The sequence below is a fragment of the Urocampus carinirostris genome, chromosome 20 (assembly GCF_059441175.1).
Source record: "Urocampus carinirostris isolate Australia breed hairy pipefish chromosome 20, RoL_Ucar_1.0, whole genome shotgun sequence".
Classification (NCBI taxonomy): domain Eukaryota; kingdom Metazoa; phylum Chordata; class Actinopteri; order Syngnathiformes; family Syngnathidae; genus Urocampus; species Urocampus carinirostris.
Genome location: NC_142368.1, coordinates 20,067,404 through 20,088,416, shown reverse-complemented (window position 1 = coordinate 20,088,416; position 21,013 = coordinate 20,067,404). Strand labels below are relative to the sequence as shown.

At 39.5% G+C, this 21,013-nt stretch overlaps 1 protein-coding gene across 2 annotated transcripts; it reads left to right on the top strand.

Annotated features, from left to right (window-relative positions):
• The first annotated feature begins 7,374 nt into the window (after positions 1–7,374).
• Positions 7,375–16,923, top strand: LOC148346512 (serine/threonine-protein kinase PDIK1L). Of its 2 annotated transcripts, none has more exons than XM_088324999.1 (4): positions 7,375–7,514; positions 11,767–12,458; positions 13,935–14,160; positions 16,365–16,923. In XM_088324999.1, exons 2-4 carry the CDS (start codon positions 11,769–11,771, stop codon positions 16,625–16,627), a joined length of 1,179 nt encoding a protein of 392 aa, XP_088181125.1. In that variant the 5' UTR covers positions 7,375–7,514; positions 11,767–11,768; the 3' UTR covers positions 16,628–16,923. The 2 variants fall into 2 exon arrangements, with proteins under 2 accessions (XP_088181125.1, XP_088181124.1); XM_088324998.1 differs by lacking the exon at positions 7,375–7,514 and adding an exon at positions 10,432–10,581.
• The last annotated feature ends 4,090 nt before the right edge of the window (positions 16,924–21,013 follow it).

Here is a 21,013-nt window from a genome sequence, read left to right as displayed (position 1 = left end):
TAGTGGATATATATTTTTCCCACCCTTACCTTTGGAAATATACATTTTTTCCCTTGGATTATTTTCAACGGGACCCGGACTCTGCAGGTCTGCATCAAACCTTGAGTACCGGTATCATTTTCCGTTCATTTTGCCGGCTGTGGTTTTTAGACTGTGTACTTTATATTCAGTTGCAATCGCGGGACTCAAAGTCGGGTTTCGGTTATATTTGTGATTGTGTCACATGTTTTAATGTGGGCGCATGCGGCTTATATACAGGTGCGCCTTTTGTAAGTACAAAAGCGGTTATCCTCTTAAAATGTGGTGGGTGCAGCTTGTAATCAGGTGCGCTCTATAGTCCGGAATTTACGGTACTTGTATATTGAAAATAGAAAAACAGGTTAAACAAGTTCATTTCATAGCATAGGAATCTAAAAAAATACACAACTAAAAGTAGCTTACTTTACATTTCCCCCCTGTTGTGAATTTCAATAAAAACAATACCAGCGGTTTCAAACTAAAACATAATTTAAAAAAAACATCAGATTGGTAATTTCATGGAGAGGCGAAAACCTTCAAGAAGGAAAAAAATTCTCCCCTTCAAATTAAAACATCATTAAAAAAACCATCAGATTGGTAATTTCATGAAGTGGCGAAAACCTTCAAGAAGGAAAAAATTCTCTCCTCCCAGGAATGTCTTTTTCTGGAAAAACAAGGGATAAAACAAAAAAAACAAAAAAACAAAAATTGGACGACTAAGAAAAAAAAAAAAACGCTTATTTTTCAGTGTAGTTCAGTCTTTTAAAAAATGAAAACAAATCTCTAGTTAAGCAATTGTTAACTATAAGTGTCATTGATGGAGACCGCGAGAATTAAAACAAACAAAATAAAAAGACCACCTCCGTAATATTGCGAAGATTCGTTCGATGCTGTCCCAATCAGATGCAGAGGTTTTATTTCATGCGTTTATTACTTGTCGGCTTGATTACTGTAATGTATTGCTTTCTGGTCTCCCGATGTCTAGCATTAAAAGTTTGCAGCTGGTTCAGAATGCGGCAGCTAAACTTTTGACTAAGACCAAAAAGTTTGAGCATATTATTCCTGTATTGGCCAACTTGCACTGGCTCCCAGTCCACTTAAGATGTGACTTTAAGGTTCTCTTAGTAACATATAAATGTTTGCATGGGCTTGCACCCTCTTATCTCTCCGATTTGATTTCCCCCTATGTTCCTGCATGGAGTCTGCGCTCGGAAAATGCCGGCCTACTTGTGACTCCGAGAGCCAAGAAGTCTGCAGGCTCGAGAGCGTTCTCCATCCGGGCCCCGGTGTTATGGAACGCCCTGCCTCCGGAGATAAGATCTGCAACCTCAACGGAAGTTTTTAAATCAAGGCTTAAAACACACTTCTATTCCAAAGCTTATGATTGATGCCCACCTTATATTCTGTATTGTCCTGCCTTTCCAACTGCCTGCCTGGTGGTGATACGAAGGAGAAGGACGATTTGAGCGGAGTCAGCGGACCAGCGTCTGACCTGAAGCATGTCAACCCCTGCATTTACCAGCTGGCAGAGATGGGAAGCTGCATCGTGGCCGTCATAGACTTTCTGGACTAGTTTACAGGCTGGGGGCGTCGTTGCTGTCATGCTTTCTCCGGACATCTTCAACTTCTTATCTAATGTATACTCTTCTGTGTACAGTAATGCTAATTGTAATTCACCCTGGTCAATCCTGGAAGGGGGATTACCACGTGTGAGGTCCTTTCTCAAGGTTTCTCTTTTTTCCTCACACTGAGGTTTTTGAGTTGTTCCTTGCCCGCGTGCGGGTTTAGGATCAGGCAATTTTTCATCAATTGCGGACAAAACTAGTGTAAGATTTTAACTCTTATTATATTGAATTCTGACCAAAAACATTTCAGGTGTCTCGTTCTGAAGTTAGAATTTACTAACCTCTTAAAAACTTCCCCCCAACTGAGTTCAAAACTAAGTTCAACTTTTATGAATACAAGTGAAATAAAACAGCGTATATAATTTTGCAGGAGACATTTATCAATTTTCCTCACGTACATATACACTTTTTATTAACAAGACTCTATGTAATTTCAAGCAGACGTATTCTTGAATGTTCTTATGTTCCAGGCCTTGAATTGCGTATTCCACAGTACATTCACTGTTGGAATGTTGCTCTTGGCCCATCAAAAATACTTTTCCAAAATGTGTCCATCTCAAAAACAAAATGAAATTACTTCATTGTCTTTTGGCGGGGGTCACTCCCAAGCCGCGCAACAGAGCGAGTGTGGTGGACGCGGCGTCACACGGTGCGACGCGAGAAAAGGCGGCGGGCGTGATCGGGCTACCCCCGTAACTGGGGGGAGCCCGCTCGTCCGACAACCCCAGTAGCGCGGCACGACAACAGGCGGCCGTCCGCGCGCGGCGGAAGGCGGCGGACGTGCGCGGGACCCCCGTAACTGTGTCGCGGAGTTTCACATATCGCGGGTGGTTTTGGTCCCCATTAACCGCGATAACCGAGGTCCCACTGTAGTCTCAAATCAACGTGTGTCCCCGGGACGCAACTTTCTAGCCACAAAATTGTCATTATTACCTAATTACTCTTTAACAAAGATTTACTGCACTCCAAACTTTTCATCGTTGTTTTGGGCTCGCGGTTTGAGTTTTTGTCTGCACGCCGATCTCGGGCCAACGTTGTTGTGGTACTTGTCGTCGAGCGAGGGTTAAGTCCATCTTTTTTTTATAGAACTGGCTTTTTTTGGCTCAACTCATTAAAGAGAGCCGGCTCTCAAACGGCTCACTTGCTTTGATTGATATTACGAATTATGTTGTACATAGAAGTTAAGGAAAAAAGGAAGTATAAAAGGAGAAAATGAAAAAAGACAGGCCTGTGGCCATTCCCCTGATCGGTACATTACCAACAACAATTCGATGCAGAAAATAAATTAATAAGTTAATGATTAAAACTGAATGAATTTATAGATTTCTACTATGTATTTGTCACCCATTTACAACCTCAACCTCGATAACACTAAATCCTGGGGGCCTATAGATCTCTGCCGGGACCCACAGATCCCCGAGCATGCGAGTCCCCAGGTCCCACCACCCCTCCGGGGCAAAATGAACACTGTACACTACAATATTATGATCATTGTTATTTCACTCACCTTTATTAACTCATTTAATACCTTCCTCTGCGTTCCATTTCCTGGTTCTTCTATCTTCTGTGATCCTGTTAATAACTTGATTATCTTCAAAATTGATATAGACTGTCTTACCTCTTACATCTTGTTTTCTGCACCTCCTTGGTCTGGCCATGGGGGTTCGCCATGTGGAGTCCAAATGAGACAAGAGCCGCACTTCATCGTCACCTAGCTTCATCTCCAGGACTTATAAAGCAGCGTTAATGCAGTAGTTTTACTGTAGGATAAAATTTTGAAGTATTCGCATGGTAGTATTTTCATAGTAGTTCCATAGTAATATTTCCGTAGTATATCTAATATTTTCTTATTGTAACAATGAAATAATGTAGTGTTTGTGTAGTATTTCTATAGTATTTTTGTATTTTTTGGTCGTATTATCATAGTATTTCTGTCATAATATTCAAGAAGTAGTATTTTAAAGTATTTATGTAGTAGAATTTTTATTATCGTAATACTTTGCCATTGCATTTCTTCCTTTGTAATTAACTGCAAGTGAATGGCTGAATTAAAAGAAATTAAACCCGAGAGGTTTATCTCGGACCCACGTGTGGAACAACTTGTTTGATTATTTTGCTTACCTCTGTGCTCAGCATCTTCTCTCTATAATATTATTTGTGTATGTATTCTGTGGTATTTCTTTCTTCTTATTCTAAAGCAAAACAATATATTATGTCCATGTTTATTTGCATTCAATTAGATATTCATCCTTGTAATAATTTTCTTTTATTTTTGTAGCTTTTCTATAAAAGTACTGTTATAAATGGTAAACTGTTTGCATTTATACAGTGCTTTTCAAGTCAATGAAGACCTCCAAAAGCACTATACAAGGTGTTGTGTTTCATACTTACCCATTAATTTTAAATCAGCTAGATTTAAAATGAAATGATCTGCATTTATATAGCGCTTTTCAAGTCAAGACTTCCCCAAAGCGCTTTACAGTGTGCTTCACATTTCCCAATAGCAGCCGTGCACCATGTAAGGCGCTAACCTGCTTATTAGGGGTATTAGGGGTTCAGTGTCTTACCCAATTTTCAACAAATTATTTTTTTTAATTTAATTAACTTTCCCCTTTACATTTCTCTTTCTTTCTTTCTTGTATGCTCTTTGTCTCTCTTTTCCTTAATTTTTACTTTCATTTCCCCTCTTTTTCTACCTTCTTTTACCTACTCTTCTTTTTCTGTATTTATCCTTAATGTTTACCGTAAATTCCGGACTATAGAGCGCACCTAAATAAGCCGCACCCACCACATTTTAAGAGGATAACCGCTTTTGTACTTACATAAGCCGCACATGTATATAGGCCGCATGCGCCCTCATTAAAACATGTAACACAATCACAAAATTAACCCAAACTCGACTTTGAGTCCTGCGATTGTAACTTAACATAAAGTATATAGTTCAAAAACCACAGCCGGCAAATTGAACGGAAAATGATGCTGGTACTTAAGGTTTGATGCAGACCTGCAGAGTCCGGGTCCAGTTGAAAATAATCCAAGGGAAAAAAAAGTATATTTCCAAAGGTAAGGGTGGGAAAAATATACATCCACTATTGTCCGCTGCGTCCACAAACACGTCTCACCTTTACTCCACTTCACGTCAGCCCCCGTTGTACTCGCCCCTTCTTTTTGATTCGCCCATGGAAAACATAACAGAATAAGTCTCTAAAATAAATCTCATCTCATCTCATCTCATTAGCCGTACCGCTTATCCTCATTAGGGTCGCGGGGGGGCTGGAGCCCATCCCAGCCATCTCCGGGCAGTGGGCAGATGACACCCTGAACTGGTTGCCAGCCAATCGCAGGGCACACAGGGACAGACAACTCATTCGCTCATTCACACCTAGGGACAATTTGGACCGGCCAATTCACCTGAAATGCATGTTTTTGGAATGTGGGAGGAAACCGGAGTGCCCGGAGCAGTTGCAAATACATGTTATACATGGTTCCACATATTTACAAAGAAAGACGGTACACCGAGCGAGTTTTCAAAGCTTTAATAATAATATTATAACTTTCATCCCAAACCGTGCCTGTGAAGGGTAGCAAAACGCTACTAGCAACACGCTCGCAACACAGTAAATGGGTCTGTTAAGAAAAATAAACCATAAAAGTAGAAGTCACGGTAAACCGTCCTCATCTACCTCCTTATAATTGACTTGATCAAAGTCGTCTCCCCTCAGTATGGGAAAGAGACTTTGTCATATAGATGTCGATCCACTCTCCTTTATTCAAAAACACGCTAGCAACACGCTCGCGAAGTAAAGTTTACGTGCAATAGCTCTGATTCCTTCTGTATCGGACTGCTCGATTGCGTTTAGCTTGAAAGCTGTCTTTCTTTTTGCAATTTGCATGATGAGGATACGTCTACACTAATTTAATTTGTGCACAAGCTAAGAAGTGGCAGTCTTCCTCTGCGCGTATATTCCACCGGTCTAAATCTTACCTTTTGTACTCGAGCGCCGCTGGCAGCTGTTAGAAAAATTAAATAAATTGGCCGCATCACTGAATAAGCCACAGGGTTGAACGTTTGGGAAAAAAGTAACAGCTTATAGTCCGGAAGTTACGGTATTTTCTTTTTCCTCTCTTTCTATCTTCTTTTACCTACTCTTATCTTTCTGTACCTGCTCTGCCAACAATCCATTCACAACATAACATTCCTTCCTTACGCGCCCTCTCACACTGGCTCTTTAGCTCACCAGTACAATGCGAAAATGACGTATAATCATCTCACTTAATTTGAATTTTTTTCTTCATACCAATTAAATCTACTATTTTAGCTTCACCTATTTAATGTGTAAATGACGTATTTTGATCTGCAACAAGTTATCTTACTCATTTGTATTCCAATCGATACATTTTCATTCCATAATTTATTAGAAGAAAATATTTATTAAAATGTTTTCAATATTTTTGTATAAAAATGCCTTTATCTCAAATTAATTTATTCCAATTCACCCAATTATATTTTTTCTAGTCTTTCCAGTCCTTAATTTTCCAATTTTGAACATAAAACAGGAATATTCTATCTTTTTCGGTATTATTTAATCTTTTTCGGTTTTATTCTGGCATTATCTTGATTTAACGCATCTAAAATCACTCACTCATATTTTTCCTAAACTTCACACTCCTTAATTTATCGATTTTCAATTAAAAAAAACAAAAAAATTGGACCGAAAAAAAAATAAATCTCCAGGGCCGTCTGTGGCCCGCGCTCCCTATGTTGCTTACAGTCCGTGTTGAACACCAATTTCTCAAAAAGTCATTTACGATACGGTCTATCAATTCCTCTTAAAACATCACTTTTTTAAACGATCTTCGCCATTTTAAAAAATGTTTTTCACTATTTTAGGAGCACATTGTTTGAGTCGTTTTTCTAAACGCAAGCGACATAAAAGACGTAAGACAATGGAAGAAAAAGGTTTATAGGAAAGCCGAATGGCAATTAAGACCCATTTTTACCAAACAATTTAAAACAGTTTGTCATGGTGGAGGGTGCATCATGGTTTAGGGCAGTTTTTTTGCTTCAAGGCTTAAAAGCACCCAAACCTCTTTATGTTTTCATTTTCATGCTAGAAATGAAATAACAGGGAGGAACAAGTACCTGAAATCACACATTAATAGTTTCTGCCCCCAAAACGGTGCCTGCTTTAACTAAAACCACCCAAAAATGTATTGGTTATCATACTTTAATGAGGATAGCATGCAAACAATGACATAAAAGGGCAGAAATTGTTAACTGAAATCTCACATTTAATATTTTTTGACCACCAAAACAGTGTCTGTTTTAACTAAAACCACCCAAACATTTAAAGGTTTTCATATTTTATTCAGGATAACATTCAAAGAATAACAAAAGGGGGGGTTAACTGAACAGCACATTCAATATTTTAAAATATTTGACTGAAACTACACAAACATTTATAGATTAGCGTACTTTAATCAGGATATCATAACAACAATGACAAAGGGGAGGAATAAGTTAACTTAACCCTATGCCACGAAGACTTATAGAGCAACTAAAACCAAATTCAAGCAAACATTTCAGATATGTCTTCACATTATTGTACAGGAATTCAAAGTGGGAATGCATTCCAGCATTCACCTTGGTCCGATTTTCCCATCTTCACTGTTGCGGAACGTATGACGTCATAGCGACGAGGCTATTTGTTTATTGATGTCGGGGAGGAGCTCAGGATAGACCTTTTCGGGATTAAACGGGAGGGCGGTGACCTCAATCAAGGAAATAATTACTGCTGCCCCTCCTATTGCCGGACTCTTTAATTAGCTTAACAAAGCTCCCATAGAAACACTGCGTGTCGAAGATCAAGGGTGATTACAGTTTAAATTCTCATTGGATTTCTTTTTCCACAAAGCTTGTAACGTCGTATTGGAATTTTTGGTGGGCTGGAAATTTGTTTTCAACCTCTTTCGCTCACAACATATCCCCTTAGATTGTCCAACTTTAATGCACATTGTGTAAATTACAGCTGCCGTCTGCGACTGTCAGCGGGTGACGTATGATAATAGAAGGGCATTTGTACCGAGATAAAAACGAGTCAAGTGTGACTGACTTCATCCTGCCCGAGTAATGAAGAGTATTGAAGATTAACATCGCCGAGAGAGGCAATGGATCACAAATACGCACACAAGCGCACAATTGATTTGCGTCTCCGCGCTTAAGTTTCCTATTAAATTCTATCAACACATAGCATCTGTTACCAGTGTTACTGCTATAGCACCCGTATTGTGTGCGTCAATGCGATTAACCAAATGTAACATTGACTTGTGGGGGCTGATGCCAGGGCATGGAGAAGGGGGTGGATGTGGTAGGGGGAGATGGGGCTTTGGGCCGGTGTGGTGCTGTGTGGGTCGGCCATGCTCCATCCCCCTGGTGCTAGGCTGGAGGTGGCAGGGTATCTTGGTGGTTTGGCTTTGGGCTTCGGGGCGGGTTCTCCTGCAGATGCTCCTGCCAGGGGTATGAATGGCATGCCCGTGGGTTGATGAGGCCTCAGGGAGTGAGTTGGGTGCTTGGTAAGGGGTGTTGTCCCATCAGGTCCGGGGTGACAGCTCTTCACCCCTTTGATATGGGTTTCTCACGCGCTAGGCTCTTCAATCACACCAGCACAGAGAGAAATGGGGAACTTTTTTGACTCAGCCATGAAAGCAAAATATTCAGGTTTTTTTTCCTGTGATAGCCCCACTATATATATTTTAAAACTGTGTTACCGAACCTGATTTTCAGACAAGACCTAATCCTTCAGTGCATTTTAATTCACTGTGTAATGGTTGATGATTTCATCAAATATATTAAATAATTTCAGATTCAAATATCCCACTTACAATGTGTCTCCTTCCCACAGTTACTTAAAGGTACGCAGTGTAATTTTTGACCACTAAATGTGGCTGTTTTGTATAGTGCACCTGGAAATGCACAAACTACACACTTTAAAATGATCCCCTTTTTTTCTCTTTTTCCTTTTTATTACTCCTTTCCCTTTTTCTTGTTTGTTTTTTGTGCTTTTCGTCTTTTTCGCCTATTGTTACTCTTTTTCTCATTTTCCTTTATTTTTTTATCCTTTTTTTCTCTCCTCTTCTCTCCTCTTTTTCCCATTCTTTTATTTTTTCTTCCCCTTTTTCCCTTTTTCCTTTTCCTGTTTTCCCCATATTTTCATTTATCTCTTTTTTAGTGTTTAATTTTTGTTTCTATTTTCTGTTCCCTTTGTTTGCTTTATCTTCTTTTGTCTTTTTTTCTTAATTCCCTTTTCCACCTTTTCCCCTCCATCTCCCCATTTTTATAAGGGGTAGTTTTTTACCAGATATACTTTTAACCCAAAACAGCACTCTTAAATGCTACTAGGATAAAAAAGGTAATGATCTCAAAAATTCTCTGTATCCAAACACTGAGTTCCTGCAGAAAGAAAAAACAATTTTAATTGCCATACCATTATGAATCTTGTATTGAACGTTGTGATGAATTAATACATTTACATCAATAACAAAAACGTAATCATTATATCAAATCAAAATGTATTTGTATAAAACATTCTGTCTTTTTTTGGTACCAAACAAAGCAATATTTTGGGTTGGTATAAAACCAAACAATTCTGTGTAAACTAAACAAGGATTTTTTTTTCTTTGGGATGGACATTTTATAATGCCATCCAATGTAATTTAATATTTAATTGCTAATACAATGGTATACTTCTTCAATACTGTTTTTCCTATTTTATATACATATAATAATCCATCTATTTGCTGGAGCCCATCCCTGCTATCTTTGGGAAGGGGACACCCTGTTCTGGTTGCCAGCCAGCCGCGGGGCATGCAGAGACAGAAAACTCACTCGCTCATTCACATCTAGGGACAATTTGGATTCAGCCAATTAACCTGACATGCATGTTTTTGGAATGTGGGAGAAAACCAAAGTGCCTATGAAAAAACCCACGCAAGCACGGGGAGAACATGCAAACTCCGCACTGGAAGTTTAATAATGGCACTCTTAAATGCTACTAGGATAAAAAAGTTCATAATCTCTAAATTCTCTTCATCAAAACACTGAGTTCCTACAAAGAAAAAAATATATATGATAGTTGCATATATTGGAATCGAACCCTGGACCTCCGCAATGTAGGGTCTCGCGCTAACCACCACCACTGAGCCGCCTATGCATATTCAAATATAGTATATTTCTATTTATTTTTTATAATCATAATTGTATGTTTTTAGAGTAAGTTCGGGGCTTGACAAAAACATTCAAAAAATGTTTAAAAAATATAAAGATCATCAAAAACGAAAATACAAAAGTTTGCTGATCTTTATTGAGCCATTCCACATTCAATTAAATCACTTGGAAATTAAATGGTAAATGGTCTGCATTTATATAGTGCTTTTCAAGTCACAGAAGACCTCTTAAAGCGCTTTACAATGTGCTTCACACTTACCCATTCACACACACACTCACGCACTATTACTAGGGAGTCAGCCATTCAAGGCGCCTACCTGCTTATTGGGGGCATTATGGATTCATTCAAATTAGCACACATTAAGTTCACCAAAACAATCAGAGATTAATTAATAGTTATCTAAAACCTTTTCTCTGTCTTCAAGCGTTAATTACCGTAACTACACTATTTGTCATTAGACAACCGTGAGCATTCCAATTGGCTGCAAGTCATTTCAACTTGTGTAAAACAACCAATCAAAACACGGTGCTGAACTCTTGCGGCCAATTGCAATTGTTGTACTTTCTACGCGGGCCGTTCCAAATAGGGAAGTAGACGAAAAGACATTTGTTTCATTATTTAACGGAAAATTTCGACAAATTTGCCATGCCAGGTCGTTGCTTAAAACTTTTCCTCCAAATTTGACACCGTTTGTGGTTTCAATAAAGTTGAGGGTAAGTGAAGTCTGAAATGTTGTAAATTGAGAATTATTTGATAAAAGTGCCGTGTGCTGTTGACATTGTCTGTTTACGTTTCAAACATTCGATCAAGCGCCATTTTGTGTCCTCTCGAACATTAAATATTTTAAAGTTCTTGTTTAGCTGCATGCTAACGTTGCTTTTATAAATGCTGTCGAATGTTAAAAATGTCATGGAAATGTGCGTTTGAGAACAGCACACTTGCTCTTATGCCTTTTGAAGTCGGTGGGGGTGGCTGGGGGTACTTCCATCACATTCTAATGTTAAGTATTTCTATTTATGTTTAACAAATCAATAAAGAAAATGTGTGTTTATACGCTACTTTTATACACAATGGCAGTAAATAGAATTGCTTTTGTTGTCATTTATACAAATTTTAACAACGAGTTTAGACGTGGGACTCCAAGATAAACGCAATAAAAGACTTAACAGGTCCAATTAAGATAAAAAAATATCAGGATAGATGTGTAATAATCCCGCCTAAATTCTATTTTGTATAGAATAGAATCGTATCTGTAATCATTGGGTACGTTGACATGCAGGCAGTACTGTAATTGGATGGAAACTTAATATAGAATTCAATTTTATGCCCTTTTTGTCATTGACATCAAGGTTGTGAAACATTATATACAATGCACTCCATAGGAAACATGTATTAAAGAGAGGATAAATAGGAAAAATATTTACAAAGTAGTGCTTAGAGACCGCCCATAACAATAGTGCAATGATTACTTTGTTGTTGTTTTTTTAAGAATAGTGCTTCTTAACAGCTTTGGAATAAAACATACTGCAATAACACCTAACAGCAACAAAAATATTTAGCTGCAACAAAAAGAGTCCCAAATAAGTTGCAAAATACATATTTTCTGTTTTGCGTGCTTTTTTAGGGTTGTGATGGCCCTTCGGAAGAAACTGTCCGATTATGCAAGTGTGCACAACAATCTGAATAGGTCTTAGTAAGACAGAGTTTTCCAATTGCCATAGTTTGTTTTATCATTTTCAACGTAGCTGTGCATGCATATGGATTCAATTGCAAAAAGCCGCGTATCTGCTGAAATCTGCAATATGCCATGTAGGCAAAAGTCAAACAGTGACACGGCAAGGGAACGCTGAATGGTTATATGTATATATATGTATATATGTATTATGATCATTTTACAGACATGGAGGAGCTGTACACGTTGGAAAGGGAAGTAGGACGAGGAAGTTACGGTGTCGTCTTTGAGGGCCACATCTCCAAAACAGGACAAAGAGTGGCCATCAAACGCCTGCCTTGCAAGAACCCGGAATGCATTGAACTTTACTTGCAAGAACTGTGGGCGATGCGAGTCACAGCCAAGAACCACATCAATGTTATTGCACTGCACAGCTGCCTTCTGCAGACTGGGCGGAGGATAAAGCCTTTAAGAAAGGGGAAGCTGCCTATACATCTCGTTGAAAGTGTGCTAAAGGGAAGTGTTGGTCAAAAGGATAACTCCTGGTCCAACACCCAAAGGAGAACTAGCTCTTTATCTAGACTTCAAGACAGAACCAACATTCTAACATCAAACTCTCCTTACCTTTCAACACCAAAAAGGTCTCCAAATAGATCCAGGAAGAGGTTGCGCCTTCAGGAGACTGAGCAGACAGGATCCCAGCAATGTTCTTCTCTGTGGCTGGTGATGGAGTATTGTGATGGAGGTGACTTGAATCAGTACCTGCTTTCCAGGCCGTTGGACGACCACGTGAACCAAAGTGTGGTGCGGCAGCTAAGCAGCGCAATGGCCTTCCTGCATCGTCTTGGTATCACCCATCGAGACCTGAAGCCTGATAATGTGCTTGTCAGTGTTACACAGACAGGACCCATTTTTAAGGTAATTGGATGCATTTTAATTTTCTTGTCACTTCCAAGTTTCGATATTAATACAGTAGACTCCAGGATGACATTCATTTGTTCTGTTGTGGGGATCACAAAGTAAAATTGATGCATAGCGGTGGATAAAAACCTACGGTAATTAGTCCCGAACCCCCGGTACTCCAGATATAAACAGAAGCTAAAAAAAAATCTTAATGCTTACATACGGCACATGGTCAGCTTTTAAAAAAAAAAATCTAGGCTTTTACGTGCTCTTTACAGTGCGGAAAATACAGTGCTTTTCAAACCAGGAGTCTCCAACGTGGTGCCTTCAGGCACCTGGCACCCCCCAAAAAACACCTGAGTAGCCCTCAGAAAGGTTCTGAAAAAAGCTCAACCGTGACGGGTCATAGTGATTCTCCAGAAAATTAGATTTCTAACTGGCATGATATTTTAGTGGTTGACTGAGTCCAATAACATAGTAACAACATGGCAAGTTGCCATTTTCGAAATTCATATCAAACTGGTAGCGCTTCGTGCCAATCAGGAAAAAAATTGCTCTCGCCATCAAAAAGGTTGGTGACCCCCCTCCCTCGTTTTCATATATTGTTTTTTACAAACTAACGTACTATCAAATAATAATAAGTGGGGAGAATGATTAGACAATCAGAATGCAGAAAATCAGTCAGGTAGTGAAACTGTGAAACGTAAACCATGTGATTTCTGTATATTATTAAACAACATTGTAAATAAATGTACATGTGAAGGAGACTTATTTTTTATTTAAGTATGATGTGATATGTGAGCTGGTAATACAGAGTTACTGGGTGGATGCAGAAGGTGGGAAGAGATTGCGGATTCAAATTAAAACTGATTTTCAAGCGTTCATACGCAAGGATTTGCCTGGCTTAAAAGATTTCCATATTTAACTACTTCCTTATTTTTAATACCAGTCCTGGTGGTCGATTTGTTTGAGCCATGCAACTTAGAAGGTAAGCCATTTCCGTGCCTTCTTTGTATTTCTCGGTAATTGCAAGCTTCTCTTCTATTGTTGTTTATACTTCTCCCTTTAGCATACACTGCAATTTATGGGAACCACAGCTAACACATTACAAAAAGACAATATTGAGAACGAAATAAAGAGGAACTCATTGTGGGATGTATTTTAGTCAAAAGCATATAAGTATTTTCATGGTGCTGTGACACAAACCAATAGTAGACCAGCATTTAAGCAGACGGGTATCTCACACCAACACTGCAAAGTTTGAGTTTCTGGCCATGCAAAAATTATTTTGTTAATGTTTCATAATGGGTAAAATGCTGTAAACAGGTGTTAAGAAACATTCCCACTTCATAAAGTGAAAGTGTCGTAAGGTGTGGTGGCCATATCCTGGGAGTCTACTGTATTGCTGTCATATTCAAAGCTATTTATTTCTGGAAATGTCAAACATTCCGTCCTTCATTGTAGAGAACGGTGCATGCCTTCTGCTTTTAGGTCGCAGATTTTGGGCTGAGCAAGTTGAGCGGCGGTCCGGTGGATGGAAACCTGTCGAGAAAGCACTTTTCTTCCACCTGCGGCTCCGACTTCTACATGGCTCCAGAGGTTTGGGGCGGACTGAGCTACACGGCCCAGGCCGACATTTTTTCGCTAGGTGTGATGTTTTGGGCCGTACTGGAAAGACTCACCTTCATGGAAGAAGGAACCACACAGGAACAACTTGGTGAGTCAAACATTGTTTCATAAGGTGTTAAACGGTAACGATAATACTTCTCAAGCCCCCCGAGATGGAGGAATTTGTTGACTTTGATCAGAGGACAGAAATTTCCATATGCAGAACAGGCAGAGGTCAAAAAGGTTGTGTGTGTGTGCGCAAGATCTCACAGGTTGGCGGCGCACTGAATAGAGTTTGACTCCATTAACTGCGACATATTAAAGGTGTCATATACCATACATCATGCCGTCGTCGAGCATGGCTGTTTAATCGTTCGCGTAAACGGCGGCCAGATGAGGAATGATGGCAAATTTTGAGAAGGGATTAAAGCGGCTATATTCCTCTTAATTCAAGATGACGGCGCGCGTGTGTGCAAAGATGTCGCTGTGGGAATCCCAGATAAAAATTTGACTGCTGGATTAACAGGCGTTAATTTGAACACGGCCTTTTTAGTCAGGGTCTACTTTAATGAAGATGAATTGAATTTTGATGCTAATGAAAAATGGAGGTGAGCTGGTGGCATTTTCCTTGAAATCAGCCTTGAGACTCATATATATTGTTTTTAAACTGTCTGACCAAAGGAAAATGACCTTTAGATTATTCTTATTTTTATGTGACAGCCTGGGGCCTGCAGCAGAAACATGCTTCACTGTCAGGGTATTTAAAAAAATTCTGCTCAAATGATTGATTACAACCCCCAAGCTCCTTAGTCAACCTGTTGTCAGGGTGATATGAGCTTTGTGTTTGTTAAAAACGTTTAAGGGTTAGTGCCGCTCTAATGGGTTTGGATCGAAATGGTTGGAAAAGTTGTAAGATTTCTGTAGCATCCCCCCCAAAAAGAACAGAGGAAAAAAATTGAAATTTAGAAGTCCAAAATCCTCTTTGTCAGGCAGATAATGGAAGAGGCAGATGGCCGCATTTCACAGATGGATAAAAATTGCTCCAAGCCTTGACTATTTGCTTTTTCAACAGTCACACATTCACAGCGTTTGACTTTGCATCAGGTCACGGTTATTGACATTAAGTCACTTTTGGCACTTTCATCCACCGTTCAGTGGAATGGGCTGTTACTGTTTTGGAAAACACTTTGTAGTCCTAAAGAATTGGGGATCATAAGTATTTCAATTTCTTTACTGAAAAAGAACTGTATTCTTTAGATTGTATAATAATAATAATGATACACTCTACTTCAAAGCACCTTTCAGGACACCCAAGGTCACTGTTCAGAGTACCATACAACAATAAAACAAGCAAGTAATAAATAGCAAATAAAAACAGTAGAGCTTTAAAGAGGGAGCGGTATGTGAGGCAGATAATCATGAAAAGGCAAGTCTGATGAGGTTGGTTTTGAGTCCGGATTTGAAGGTGAACAGGGTGGCGGAATTCCGGAGTCAATGAGTTCCAGAGCTGGGGGGCAGAGTGGCTAAAAGCTCTGCTCCAAATGGAGCTGAGACGGGCAGCAAGTATCGTGAGATGGAGGGAGGAGGGTTTTGACAGTTAATCGGTATGTATGTATAGAATATATATGCCACCATTAAAAGTAAAACAAGCAAAACTGTATCATATCAATTGCAAGATATTTAGCAACTGTCGAGCAACTGATATCAATACCATTGTAACAAATACAGGGCAACTACGTTATCAGAAATCAAGGGACATAAAAACGAGTGATTATTGCAAGACTTGGCAAATATAACTCAAGGGGCATCACAACTGTAAATTACATTATCATATATTATCACCGGCTATAGTGATACTTATATTCCTAATAACAATAAACTTGTCAGATAGAAACAGCTTAAAAACAACATCCCAATACAGGAAGGGGCTGTGAGAACTGCATAACAACTGGTGTTATCATCACAAGGGTTATTGAAATTATTTAGCAACCAGAAATTTCATCAAAATAAACAAATATTGGACAATAAGTGCAAATCACTTAGAGATGTAATCAACAAAAAGGCTTCAAATTGCAAATCCAACAGTTTTAGTCATCAGTTACTTTTTAAAAAAGGTCACACACAAAAATCCAGAGAAAGTAGAATTTAATATTCCTAATTTACCCTTATATCCTATGGTTTTATTTCTTTTCTTTTTTTTCCCCCCCGTCTGTAAAACGTGCTAAAGAAGTAATTCTAGATTTCACCGTTAGGACCGGAGCTAATAATGAGATGGCTTCATGATGGCTTTTCTTCTACTGTTTCCTCCTCCAGGCGCTTATGTGTGTAAGGGTCGCTGGTTGATGCCCCTGGGCGAAGCTTTGTGGGAGAACACCGAGCTCCAGCTGTGCATTCCCATGAAGTGGAAGCGGGCCGGCCCGCTGCCGCCGCCCGCCCCTCTTGGGCCGGCAATATGCGTCCTTCTCTCAGACATGCTGGCCGCCAAGCCGGATTCCCGGCCCGGAGCCGACCAGCTGGAGTCCAGAGTGCGCAACGCACTGAAAGAGGACTCCCCCGCGGTGACAGAGCGAGCCTAATGACCACAACTGCCGGTGGAAAACGGCCGACTGAGCCGCTCCACCGCTGCTCACCCTCCTCGAGTAAATAATAACGCAACTAAAGGATTGAAGCTGATGTTGATCAGAACCGGAGCTGTCGACCAGCGCTTAGCATGTGAGTCCAGCCTCCTTTAGTTTGCACTGAAGTTCCACATTCATTTCAAAGGGAAACTATTGGATTTATTCTTTTCTGTTATCGGATGATTTAAGATTTTTCAACTGGGTTTGTCATTAAATGTGAAATGTATTACCCAATAAACAGTTTGTAGCATCTTCTCATGCCCACCACCCCTGAAAAACTCAGTTTTGATAGCTCACATTTAGTGTTATCAACAAGGGCTTCAAACCTCAGAATTGTAATTACAAAGAGGATCTAAAGTAACAAATAACTGTATTCACTCTATTTTCACAGTTAATCCGTTCCATCCCACCCTTGAGTGAATTTCCGCAAATTAGAGACCATATGTATGTATTAGGGGTCTCGTCAAGGAAAAGCTCAAAAACCTCAACATGAGGAAAATGAAGAAACCTTGAGAAGGGACCGCACATGTGGTAATCCCCGTTTCAGGATGACCAGGCTGCAATCGATGTTGCAATTACAAATAATAGAGATATGTCAACAAAAAGTATCGTAGTTTGTGCTCCCCTTTTGAATGACACCTTTTCCGTGACGAGAGTTTTCATGCTAGGTTTATTCATGCACAAAGCCTGAAGTTACCGTATTTTCCGCACTATAAGGCGCACCTAAAAGTCTTAATTTTTTTTCAAAAGCTGTCCATGCGCCTTATAATACAGTGCGCCTTATATATGGCTCAATATTAAATCGCAAGGTCTCGCAACTTACGCAACAGCCGCCAACTTTATTTTCCCCCGAACGTGGAGTAGTCCGCGGTGTATGCTGGGATTTATATACCGGCGTTTCATTGGCTAACCAATGTGTCAATCATTATTTGAATCGATCGCTATTGGCTAAAGTTATTCGGCGCCTCGGATAGGCTAAAGGGCCGATTCAAACCCTGCAATTGGCCAAAAAAGATGTGTCAATCATCAGTCAAATCGATCGCCATTGGCTGAAGTTATTCAGAGCCTCGGATAGGCTAGAGGGCCAAAACAAACCCCGCAATTGGTTGAAAAAGATGACTGAATAGCAAGCTTGCTAAACTACGCCATAAAGAAACATTTTTCATTAGTCTGTATTTGTAAACATTTTACTCTCCTGGATTTACTACACTCACGGTTGTAAGAAGACCATTATTGCGTATCATTATTGAACGTGAGAACTTAGGTGAGCTATGCGGCTTTATATTTTCCCGGTATCTTGTTTTAGAACGATCTTGATGTTGCTGTGATGAGTTGAGTGAATTAAACTCAATTCCAAGTGTTTATTGTCATATGCACAGTAAAGTTGCGAGCGAAAAAGAAAATAGAAACTAAGGAATGGTTGGCATTTCTTGAATCCCAAGACTTTAACCTTTCGAATGATATTTGAAACGACGCATTTGAATGGCATCGTACGGACACCGCATCTGCATGTGTCTACGACACGTATTTGCTTCTTTGCAAGCTTTGGGAATGTTAAGGGGGTAATCAGTTTGACTGAATCATCTGACTGTTTTGTCGACGTTCCCATTGTAGCGCCTTATAATCCGGTGCGCCTTATCCATGGAAGATATAGGACCAAAAACTATTTTTCTGGGGGTGCGCCCTATAACCCGGTGCACCCTATAGTTTGGAAAATACGGAACATGAAACTTGCGTTTTCTTCACCTATATTACTCCTGTCTCACGCTTACCGTAACTGCTCGGGCTTCCCTGGCGGCCGTTAGAAAAAGATGCATCAATCAGCCGCATCGTTGCATAAACTGCAACTTATAGTCCAAATTTAATGGTATTTCCAGCTAATTTTTAGTGTAAATTGTTGCTTCTGGCAAACTATATTTGAGCTTAAATTGGAAACGGCTCACTGTATTTTGTTGATTTAAGTGAGCGACATGAATTCATTTAATGTCACAGGTTAAATGTCTATTTATGGTTGCCCCACATACATTTTCTTGCAAACAGCATGTAAACGATTAATTCGGATCGCTCCAATCGTATCCGAGGAAGCAATATTAAGACGCTTGTAAATTGATGCCATAATGCCAAAAAGTATTTATTTATCCATGGAATCTATGAATAGAAAATAATTCAGAATGCATGATTCCTAAAATAACAAGGGAGTACTGTACATCATAGAAGGAATGTTTATAAATGGGTTGAGCGAAATGGGCCGTCCTTTTAAACGTTTCCTGGACCCCGACCGAGCTGTTGCCTGGACATCCATGTCCATACACATTAGAAGTACACGAGCGCTCCTCTGGGACAAAGTGGAGTTTCGCTCAATGGAAGCGTCATGCTGTTGCCGCCGGGTGTTCATTAAAAGGACCGTGTTGGGGGGAAAAGTCGTTTCACATTGGGAATGGCAAAACTGAAACCCAGGAGATTACTGCTGTCGCTTTTTTTAAATAGGGTGCGAGGTTGATTAGATTTTTAGGGGGGTGAAATTATAATTAGTTTAAATTGCCTTGATGCAACTTGTATTTGTTATGATGATTGTGTAAACATGCAGGATATTCATCATACACAAACTAGGCAGGGGAGTACTCATATTTCATAATCATACAGAAAACATGCATGTGGAAGTTTTCACTTTACGGTTCTGAATTATGTTGTTTTTTCAGCCCGTGGTTATGGTATTTTCCCCACTGTACGACATCAACAACTTGCACAATTCAAACTTTGGGGTATTTCCGCATATGACGAGTTGTGTAACTAAGGTGGCCGGTCTGCGTTTGGCTGAACTAACACCCACAATGCTTTTCTCTCTTTGTTCAGCTCAGAATCTTGCATATTTTGGAAAGACTTTGCAACTCTGTGATACAATATTGTATTCTTTGGACTAGTTTTTATTTGCTATGAGTACCAAGACTTGCAGTGATGCTAAAGGGAGAAGCAAAAAACATGATAACCATACAAACGGAGCTTGCGTTGATTAAAAAAATATGAATGCACACTTATCGTCACCCTCGCTAAGGAATTTGGCTGTAACCCATTGACAATTGGGACTATTAATAAAATAAGGGCCCAATTAAAGCAAAGAAATCTAAAATGCCATTTTTCCTTCACATGTTTATTTATTTTATAACTGTATTTAATATTGTACACGTATGTTGTGCTTACTATAAGCTATTGTCATTGTAATGTTTTTATCTTGGGAACCGGGGGTTTGTGTTCAACCAACACAACGAACTTCGCCCACGCAAGAAAACACACACATTTGAGGCTTTGTAAGGAGAACGTATTCACTCGCAAAATTAACTGGTATAAATAAACGCGTCGCAATCCGAGTAGTCATTTTCTTAATGTGTGCCTGAGTCAGCCCATTGTTTGCTGTTCAAACAGCTGCGTGGGCGTGACCGGCGCATTTTGTGTCGGGCTTTGGGGCAAAACCCATCACGAGCTACAATTTCTGGGCTTTATCGTGGATATTTGGTGTCTGTAACTGTTTGGGGCGTATGCCTACAGAGAAACGTTGAAATTAAAAAGTTTTACAGACTAAGTATTTGCATCAAAATATAGGTATAAGCTTGTATGCATTTGTCAAAATTTATATTGCTTAGTCAACACATGGTTAGTATTTTTTCTTTATACTGACAAATTGTACAAATTACTGACCTTAAGTGGGAAATTCACATTTGAGAAGGTTTATTTGATGTTTTTAGCAGTGAATGGGTGTCAACTTGCGGAATGTATTTACTTATGTACATGACTCCTGAAATACGACACTATTCCATTCCAAAGTGAGAATCACAAAGTGAAACCTACAGTAATGTGTACCCCACCCCCTGCCACAAATTAAAATAACAGTACATAGTAAGTACTACTTACAGATAATTTACGTGCATCTTAAAGGATAAATGGCATGACGTGGCTTGAGCTGGTAAAGTGGAGTAGCAGGAGACTGGATTCAAAGTAAATCTAATTTTAAAACTCCCACTTGTGAGGATTAGATTCCCTTGCATTAAATACCTCCTCATTTTTAATAATGGTGCCGATTATCAATTGGTTATGGGCGTATTCTTTTGTATCCATGGTTATCATTTTTACTTTAGTATCACTGCAAGCTCTTGGGACCCATAGTGGATGCAGTGTTGTATCGCTGACTCGCAAATTCTTTACAAAACACACAGCATTCTATGAAGAAAAAGGCGTTGTGAGATGCAGTTGAGCCAATAGCAGACAGGCATCTTAAGAGAGGTAAATGTACATGGCATGCAAAATAATTTGTTATCATTGGGAAAATGTCTTAAGAGGGTTTGAAAAAAT

Coding starts and splice junctions, on each gene's coding strand:
- LOC148346512 (XM_088324999.1), top strand. CDS start 11,769: ATGGAGGAGCTGTACACGTTGGAAAGGGAAGTAGGACGAGGAAGTTAC. Junction 12,459..13,934: donor AGACAGGACCCATTTTTAAG/GTAATTGGATGC, acceptor TTCTGCTTTTAG/GTCGCAGATTTTGGGCTGAG. Junction 14,161..16,364: donor AACCACACAGGAACAACTTG/GTGAGTCAAACA, acceptor TTCCTCCTCCAG/GCGCTTATGTGTGTAAGGGT.